At 44.9% G+C, this 9677-nt stretch overlaps 1 protein-coding gene across 1 annotated transcript; it reads left to right on the forward strand.

Moving 5' to 3' along the window:
- The first annotated feature begins 1413 nt into the window (after positions 1-1413).
- On the forward strand, positions 1414-9246 carry CENPM (centromere protein M). Its single transcript, XM_062584201.1, has 6 exons — positions 1414-1470; positions 1755-1993; positions 4664-4762; positions 5820-5899; positions 6938-7029; positions 7845-9246. The coding sequence occupies exons 1-6, from the start codon at positions 1414-1416 to the stop codon at positions 7968-7970; spliced, it is 693 nt and encodes a 230-aa protein (XP_062440185.1). The 3' UTR covers positions 7971-9246.
- The last annotated feature ends 431 nt before the right edge of the window (positions 9247-9677 follow it).

Consider the following 9677-nt stretch of genomic DNA (forward strand, 5'->3'; position numbering starts at 1 on the left):
TCACCAGGTTGTCTCCTCACACTCTGCTGCCATCGTATAGCATAGCAGCAGCTCAACATGGATCTATAATGTGGCTTCTCTGCAGTGCCCTGGCATGAACTGCTTCCTGCCCCTAACACTGAGACCATGAGCAGAGGAGTGCCAGGCTGGGAAGAGGCAGGCAGTGATGGACAGGAGAGCTCAGGGGAAGGCGGCCAGATGGGCGGGAGGAGGTAGGAGTGAGATCAGGGCTGCTGGAGCATCCTTCCAAAGCTAGCACAGGATGATTTAGCATGCACAACCCAGAGCACGGCTGAAACAAGGTCCCTGAACTCTTTGCCAGGTGGCACGGAGGTACTAGGTGATATGCGAAAGGCCACAGGGGTGATCAGCATAAGCACAAAGTAAAGATACAACTTGGAACAGATGGATCATTTTTTTAAACAAAGTTAGTGATTATGTGGGCTTGATTATGCCTCTTGCTAGGCTTGTAATCAATACTTAAACAATACAGCAAGTGGTTCTGTGCTGCTTGGAAACGAGGTTGGTGGTCTGAATACACTTTTCACTTCCCCATCCTAATGCATAATTTATATCACTATTGCTATAAATATAGCCATTTCAGGGAATATACGTATGGTTGCTGCACCACAGTGGAGATGGTAGGGATTAGCTCTCCTCGACGTCCACTGAGCAGCGCTAGGCTAGCCTGTGAAGAGATGCTTGTGAGAGACTGTTTTCACTCCTGCAAACTAGGGGGTCAGAGCATGGGAGAGAACCCAAACCTGGGGGAGGAACCCACACATTTTTAAGATGACACATGTATCAACTAAGGCTCACAGAGAAGCTTGGGGAGGAGGGATGCAAGGCAAAAGATGGAGTTTTCTGCACAATGACCTAATTTAGCTAAAGGCCGGAGAAGCTGAGCTCGTGGCTCAGGTGACAGGCCTCGAAACACAGGAATGTGTCTCCGGGCAATGCGGAAGACCCAGCGTCAGGACAGAGAACGCTCCAGAGAGACAAGGCAAGTAACGCAGGGCGCCCCAACACCCAACAGAGGATCTGGCATTTGGGCCCAGCTCCAACTGTTTCTTGTTCTAGGAGCAAGGAGCTGTCGCGTTCTTATATCCTGGGTCCTGCCCCCATCACCCAGCCCCGGAAAGGACGTTTCTCAGTTACTGGGACGTTTGGGGCGGGCTGGCACTAACCCCGCACGCTGCCGCAGCCAGGCACCACCTCTGCGCAGCACCACCCACCCCCGCCCAGAGCGCATGCGCACTGAGAGCCCTGGGCCCCCCCCCCCCCGCGCATGCGCAACGTGGGGGGCGCCCCGCCTCCCTCCTCTTTCCCCGCCCCGCCGCGCTACGTCGCCGTGACGCAGGGCGCGGCGGCGGTTTGAATCGCGGCGCGCGGGCGGCACCGCCTCCCGCGGCGATGGCGGTGGTGAGGCCCTTCGACAAGCTCCCGGCGCTCAACTCCGCCGCGGTCTTGGTAAGTCTGGCGGGACCGGGCCGCCCCCTTCCCCCCCTCTCCTCACCTCTCTGCCTCCCCCGCGCGGCTGCTTCCCCCCCCGCCCCTCCCCCCACACCCGTCGCGAGCCGTGAGGCAACGGCAACGGCACCGGCGGCGCTGGCCCCGCCCCCGCGCCCGGAGGGGCGGAGCTTGCGCCGTCCACGTTCGTGTCCCCTCCCCTCCCCCGCGCCGGGGGCGGGGCTCCACGTCCAGGTCACGTGGGGGCGCCCGGGACGCGGCGAGTCTGCGCCACCCCCGCGGAGGCGGTTCCGCCCCCGCTCCTGCCCCGGGCCCCGGGCCCTCCGGGGTGCTGCCCTGGGCCGGCCGCCCCGGGCCGCGCCGCCCCCGCGGCGGTGGCCGCTTGGAGCCGCGCCCTTCCTGGGGCAGTGTCTGACGGCGTTTCTTTCCGTCTCGCCGAGCAGCTGGTGGGGTCGGATGAGAGTCTCCAGCAGAAGCTCGCAGAGGCGATTCTCCGAGAGAAGAAAAACTTCAAGATCAGTATGTGAGTCCGGAGGGAGGAACGCGAGTCTCGCTAGCGCTCTTGGGGCCTGCCCCCCGCCAGCGGTTCCCATGCCCTCTCCAGGCAAATGCCCATGAGGAGCTCATACACGTGCTGCTGTCATCTGGTTTAGGGGGCGAAACATGAGCAGAGGGGGTGATGCTGATCCACAAGTTTCTGCTTCTGAAGTGCAGATAAGAAACTTGCGTATCAATGCAGTTTCTACCAAGTGGTAGTAGTTGGAACTAAGGTAGCTAATGTGCCTTCCTTTCAAAGACAGAACTTGCTTTTGTGAACGCTGGTGTGCAGTACTGCATAGATGTGTCTGTCACCTACAAAAGACAAACTTTTTCTTCAGAAAAAGTAATTTGGAAGTGGGAGTGGAAGAAATTCTCCCTTATTTTTCTTATTTATTGTGCATGTACTGTTGGCCTTTATATGTTGCACAGATGTTTGATTTAAAAAGTGCAAGAATACAGTAGGGGCACCATTCTGGTTTTTTGTTTGTTTGTTTGTTTTGGCAGAGGGGTATATGTGGGGATTAAACATCCACAGAAAACTGAGACAAGTAAAATTCCTGCAACTACTTGAAACCAACTAAGTTTTCCTGGAAAATGTCCATTACTTCTAATACTATTCTTAGGCAGAATCTGTTTTGTAGGCTTGTACAAGCTTTTCCTCAAGCACTTAAGATGCATTTGGAATTTTAACTTTAGCTGCACAGATGAGTCCTGTCTAAAAGCTTGCCTAAATATTTTTTTTACTGGATAACAACCTTGACAGCTTTCTTGCCAAAAGCAAATGAGTTTAGTCAGATTTTCAGAAGGTGTTTGTGTTTATTTGCTGCAGTCCTAGACTGTGCAGTAAAGGCAAGTGTGAATTCATGTTTTGCTAGCTAGTTTGAATATCTGTCCCATTCTGATCATGGCATCCCAGAGACTTGTGCTAACTGATAGCAAATTAATCACCCAATTTTCTATGCTAATACTGCAGCCTGCGCTAATCTCTGAAGTGCTATAACTGGATGGCTACTGGTACTCCAGCTAGGCAGTTAAAAGGCATTGAAGCTTATGCTCACATAACAGTGATTATGTCAGGAGGAATGCTCCTGTGATAGAGTCAATAGGGGAACAGAGGTCTGTGACAGCTCTTTTTTCCCTGCTGTGTTGCTTCGGGATTATGCACACTACAAAATAATATGATGTCTGGTAGACCTACCTGAATGGTCTGGAGACTGCTGGCATCGTCTAATGATGGTATCTTGAATATAGCAGAATTCCAAATCATGGAGCTCTTTTATATGTGTATGTATATATATAAATATTAAACCAAGGATATCTGGTATTTTCACCAAAGTTTCTCACTAAATCTCACCTTGTTTGTATTGCAATGCATCTTCCAAGCACAATTCACTCGTATCTTCTGTTAGTTTCAAAATGCATTGTTAAATTGTACCTTCCATACTTATAGGAAAGAAAACATCTTTGTTTAGAGGCTGGCAGATGCATATATTGCAAATCTAGATATGGAGTACATTAAAAATTTAGCTAAGAAAGTAGAATATGTGGTCATCTTGTATGTTCCCTTAACATAAGGTAGGGTAAGGTATGTGTATAAATGCATGCTTGAGAATGTAAAACATATTTTTTCATTCTTTTGTTCCAAAATGCGGCTGACTATTTGCTGATGCTAGCAAAACTACATAGGAGTAATAGAAGGAAATATATTCTGTAGTTTGCTATTGCTGGGGAAAACTATTAAATCCCAAAGTTCTAATTGGTAGATGTGAGTCTAAGAGTTTCTCTCTTCTCTTCTAGCAAGGCAATGGTATGTGAGAGAGACTGAAATTCTGGAGTTTTTGTTCTTCCAACCTATCCTTAAGATGATCTTCCAGAAACAAAGCTGTGTGTTACACAGACCTTTCATTTCATTGGGAAGAAGGGTTTAAAAAAAATAAAAACTGTAATTCTTCTCCCAGTAGCTGTGTCAGCAGTGGCTTTAATGTAGTATAGATCTAGTTCAGGATGCCTGAACTAACCTACTAAATCCTGAGACAGTGAAGGGAACAAAAAGAGGTGTAATGGTATAACAACAGAACCAGTAAGCTCCTTCTGAGCTATAACTTCATCTGTAAAGCTATACTGGTGACAAATTTCTAGTTTAAGATTCTGCAAATATAACACAACTCTGTGCAGTGTGGATACCTAGGAGACAGCTGCTTCTATGTGAGTGTATGGTCAGTATCTCTGGAATCTTACAGGAAAGTATTGACATGTTTTAACTGAAATTTGATAGAGAAATATACCAGTAAAGCACTGAGGTTAATTTTGTTAGAAAGGTCACTTCTTAAAAATTAAATAAAATTATTACCATACAAACCTGTGGGAAGAACATTTTTCTATGTGTCACTCCCGTTATGCTACGTTAAGCTTCCTATTATAAGCATCTTAGACTAGCAAGTATCAACTGTGGCTGTCAACAACTATGAATAGGCTTAAGGGGGATATGAGGATACCGCTTAATGAATCACAGTAGCTCTTTGGTGCCTAAGTATTTCGTAAGTAGCCAGCACCAAATCTGCTTCCTGGTAACTTACCACATGGGGAACTGCAATGTTTAAGTGGATGCTGTCTTGCCAAGCTATTTGGGTAAACTGGCAAATTTGTTTTTCAGTCACCTAGCAACGTCCCTCCCTTTACCTTCAGAGAGAGATCACCTTCGGCCCAGGATAGATCTGATTGCATTTATGATTGACATCAAGAGCAAATACAGGTAAAAGAAGGGCAAAACTGTGATCGGTAAGCTGATAGCCTTTCTTGAATTGATGGCTAAATCTGCATTTTTTTTTTTTAATTCCTTGTGTCAGAAACATTGAATACTGGACCTCAAACCCAAGATTTGCTGTGGTAGAATAGCTCACTAATATATGCAGTTGTTATCCAGCCTCAAAGAAAGGATTAGGTAGGATTGTGAACATGGCTATTGTGCATTAATTACCATAGCAGAGAAGGCAGAATTTCTTCCTGGATCCAGATATGAAGTGGTATGAGCTGAGATTTGGAAAGACACTGCCTGTAAAATTAGGTGGAAGTGATAGAAGTGCTCCTAAGTTCTGTAGTATGCAGATGGCTGGCACATGCACCAGGCAGTACTACCTAATAATCAGCCAGTTGCTGTGTCTGTGTTGGCACTTCATTGGCACTGCTGACTAAGTGGGATCAGCACTGCAAATATCTCTTTAGAGAAAAGGAATACTTCAGGGATCAATGCCTCTTTCATCTTGTGCTTTTCTTTGTAGACATCTTATTTGTGTCCCCAAGTCATGAGTAAAGACTTCCTAGAGCACAAATGTCAGTATTTTGTTACTTATTTAGCTTGTGACTGATGATCTTGGGCTTCCGTTTACCAAAACGTTTACCAACAGGCCCAGCTGCGTACTTACAGCACAGATGCTGCTGCAGAAATGTGTGGGTTAGCTCTTTTGGAAGAGTGTAAGTAGTGCTGAAGTTTCATTGGATCTTAATAAGCTGGGATGGTTAGTGTCTGCAAATCTTAGAGGACGCTGCCCAAACTAGTCTAACAATTAAGTTAGACTAATGCTAAGTCTTGAGTAGAAAGGATATCTTCTAGATTCTTCAACAGCTGTGGGTATTAGAGGTCTCTGCTGCCATGCTTTTTGTATAGAGCATGATTCTGTCAGCTCATGAATCAGCATATTTTAGCATCGTTGGCTATTTTTTTTTGGACTTCTGAAAGTTATTCGCTTTGTTCTTGTGCTGCAGTTTTTCTACCTTCTTGTCCAACTGGATTGTTTGTGCTTTTCTGACAGCTTAAAGAATGTTGAAGCTTCACTAGCTCATGTGGATGCCAGCTTTTTCCTGGGGAAAGTATGCTTCCTTGTCACTGGGGGTATGTATGGCATCTGCCCTTTTCTTCATCTCTCAGCAGCACAACTCACTGTTGCTTTTCTTAAAACATGGCAGTAACTTAACTTGAAACAAAACAGAGCAGTATTTTTGTCAAAAGCTTTGTTTAAATAATAGTTGAACTTAGTTGAAATGGTTTTTTTATTGGTTTTTTTTAACTACAGGTTAAAAAAGCGTGATTTTTGCTCACTTCTAGTTAGACCTCTCTTCTGTCCTTAATTCTTTAAATATGAATTATGTTATTGATTTCCTATGGTACTGCAGAAGTCTGTTCTGTCTGCTCTTGCAGATCTGTCTTAATGATAGTCTCCATTAGCAATGAGGAGCATATGATGCTGTGGTAATGAAATGAATCCAAATGGCGAAGCTACTAAACTATTAAGTATATTTTTAATATATGATTGGTATTCCTGCTGCATGCTGTCTGGTCCCATTGTGCCTCTAAAATTTTTCTCTCCCTTGCTTCTGAGCAAAAAAAGGTCTTGTCTCAATAGCCTCCCAGGCTCAGCTCTGAGGAACTGGAGGGAACAGCCTACACTGCTCTGTGTTGGAACAGAGCTGCCATGTCCCTGGAATTTTGGGGTCATAGGAGGGTTTCTTCTGGGGTGGGAAAGGAAGGAGCCTCAGCATTGCCTTGTGTTATAATTCTTATGATAGGGTGAAGCCCTGGAGATAGGAGCACTGCAATTCTATGATGAGACAGGACCGCTTCTGGTTAATGGATGGGTGGAATATTTTGCCCCTGATGACACTGTACAGATCCCCTATCCAAAATATTAACAACATTGCAGTACTCATTAATGTGGTCATACTATTCCTGCTGTCTATATTATGAGGCTTCTATACTAATGCCCAGTGCTAATTTTGTACCATTGAGTTTGTACTACTTATTGTTGCCTTACCAAATATGATGCTCTCAAAGTTTGCCCTGGATCATTTTGTGAATGTGAAATTTTCTGGTACTTTTTTTCACTGAATGTTGATTATGGGCCTTGTAATGTGGAAAAACCCTTTTCTATAGTTGGTAGAGTGAATTACTGCAGCATAGAGATGAATACCATCTGGAAACTGGGAGAAGTCTATTGCAGTCCTGTACTATACTGTGAGCTGGAGGTAAGATGTCTGAAGGAATTTGTGGATTCCCCTGCTCTCTGATTCTTGTTATGATCGTTGTTAGTAATAAGTATACCGTTCATACACTACTATCATGCATTGGTGCCAGAAACCAGATTCTTTCTACAAGAATAGTAGAGGTATAGGGGTCTGGCTGTCCTTGAAATGAGTCTTCTATATTGATTGCAACTTCCTGTGCTACTTCAAAGTCTCTGAAAACCAAGCCGTCCTAATTTAGCAAAGAATTTTGATGTGCAAATCCTTGGTATGTTTGCTCCTTAAAGCATTTTCTCTTCTTCCTTGGAGCCCCTGAGCTGTTATCTGTCAAGTGATTCTTCACACTGCACACACAACACTTCCTGTTACCCAGGTTTTCATACTTCATAGACTGTTTTGCAATCTGATACACCACTCTCCTCAGTTACCCTTCACTTTGAAAAGCTGAAGGGAGAGCTTGTCACTCAGGGTAGCACATCTCACTTTTCCATGTACTTATTGTACCTCACTGAGGGACCTCTTCCCCCAGCAGACAGGTTTTTGTGCCTTTGGCAATCCTCTTGTTTGCCCTTCCCTCTCTCAGCAAATCGGAGTGAGGTTGGGCACCTAAAACTTTCTCTGGATCTTTCAGCTGGTGTAACTCCTGTACTCCTTCTCTGACGTTAAGCAGGTAAATTGTGCTGTTTGGGCTTGTGTCTGTATCTAGCAGTCCTGAAACATACTTAATGCTGATTTTAATGCTACCAGTTTTTCCTTGTTTACTAGCCAAGTGCCGCTTTCTTTTTTTTTTTAATAAATTTTTCCATTTTTGTTTCCAGTTGGAAGGGATACGAGTTGCCACTGCTCAGCGACTTCTCCGAATGTTGCAGATCTGTGCTGGTCACATACCAGGGGTTTCTGCCTTGTCCTTTGGCTCATTGGTGAGGAACTCTGCTGATGAATAACCTTGTATTGTGAGAATCCAGCCAGGTTCATCAGTTCTTCACTTCCAGGCATTCAAGCTGGAAACACTTTGGGAAGTTCTTTTGCCTATTTTATGAACACTCATCTGGAGCTGTTCCTAGTTACTAATCTATGAAGAAAAGCTTGATTCCTGTTTAGTGGGCAAGGCAGGGGCATTGTGGGAGGATAGCTTGACCTGGCAACTCCATTATTACATCTGAGTCTTATTTTATACTGAAGTTTGGATTTCACCAGATTAATAATGGTCAGAAGCTACATGTTTTACCAGGAGCACATCAAGAGAAGAACAGGCCACTGTCCCAAATGCTGCACATCACAGTTGGGTGTCTGAGTTTCAGTGGCCCAAACCTACCACAGACAGACAGAGACACCAGGCTTCCACTTCCTTTGACCTGAAATATAGCACCTTGGACTAATACAAAACCTTACTGACAAACTTGATGTCTCTGCATCAAGAGAATAACGTGACAGTAAGGCTGTTCTGCAGCTTCTAGATGTTCAGGAATTGGCAGTTAATGATCCAGCTGTGGGAGCATCTGCCCAGTGAGCGACTTAATGTTTCCATGCCTGATACCTAGTCAAGGTTGAAGGGACTAAAGAAGATAACTTAGCACTTTAGCCTTTTTTGTGTCTTCAAAGAAGAAAGTTCCCTCTCAGGCCTGGGATAACTGAAGTCTTTGCTCATGATTTCGGCAGCTTAGACTGTTCTGCTGCGAGTCAATCCCTTCAGACCAAGGAGTTGTCCTCCAGAGAAGTCAAACTGTCCTGAGTTGAGAAATGAAGAGGTAAAAAGGACTGTAACTGAGAGTATTGCTGCACTTAATGGGTTATTGCCAGGACAGGTGGAGCAGAGGAAGAGAAACATGCAGCCACTGGTGGAAATAAGTCTATACTTTCAAAGTAAAGAGCAATGAGATAGCTTTTCTCTCAAAGAGCCAAATATCCAAATAGTGGAAGCTGCTGGCCCTTAGCAAGCTTCTGCAAATAGGGTAGTTCAGCTCCAGGAGCTACATTTGTCCCTCCAGCATCCTTAGTGCTCAAGCTCTGCACTCTGGGGCTGATCAGAGATGGAACACAGTGAATCTGACTACAGCAACATTCAGAAAATACCTGGTGTCTCTTGCAAGTTGGGTGCATGCTGCATGTAAATCCCTTAATTGATAGGTTCTTGTCAGCAGTAATCATGCCTTATTCTTAATGCAAGCTAATAGTATATTTTGCAATTCTAAGTTAATAAAATGTATCATATTTACACTAGTTGCATGCTCTTTTTTGAGATATGTGGCATGGGCTCTAAAATCCACGAACACTTCCACCAGTTTGCCCTGACAGTGAGACTGGTCCTTGCTGTCTTTGAACTTCCTGTTCAGTAACTTGGTGGGCTGCAGTCACTGTTTCAGCCACGTGGTGGTGGTAAAAGTTTTCTGAAGAAATTTCTTTACGTAAACTGAATTGAGCCACTTTCCAGAATAGAGTGTATGGGTGGTTCTTACCCAGAATTAGATGCCAGGTAGGAATGAAGTCTAGAGGCAATCAATTAAGCTCCCTTCTGGTTTAATTTATTTAATCCCTAATAGTTTGCTTTAATGTTCCTAGATGCAGAGCTCTAGCTGAGTGTGCTGTTTCCCTGAGCTTGTTTCTGATATCTGTCTGTGAGGAGGAAAAAGCAGAAAGCAGCATTGCAGGCT

Source organism: Rhea pennata, chromosome 1 (genome assembly GCF_028389875.1).
Source record: "Rhea pennata isolate bPtePen1 chromosome 1, bPtePen1.pri, whole genome shotgun sequence".
NCBI lineage: Eukaryota > Metazoa > Chordata > Aves > Rheiformes > Rheidae > Rhea > Rhea pennata.

Coding starts and splice junctions, on each gene's coding strand:
- CENPM (XM_062584201.1), top strand. CDS start 1,414: ATGGCGGTGGTGAGGCCCTTCGACAAGCTCCCGGCGCTCAACTCCGCC. Junction 5,900..6,937: donor ATGCTTCCTTGTCACTGGGG/GTATGTATGGCA, acceptor CCTTTTCTATAG/TTGGTAGAGTGAATTACTGC. Junction 7,030..7,844: donor TACTATACTGTGAGCTGGAG/GTAAGATGTCTG, acceptor TTTTGTTTCCAG/TTGGAAGGGATACGAGTTGC.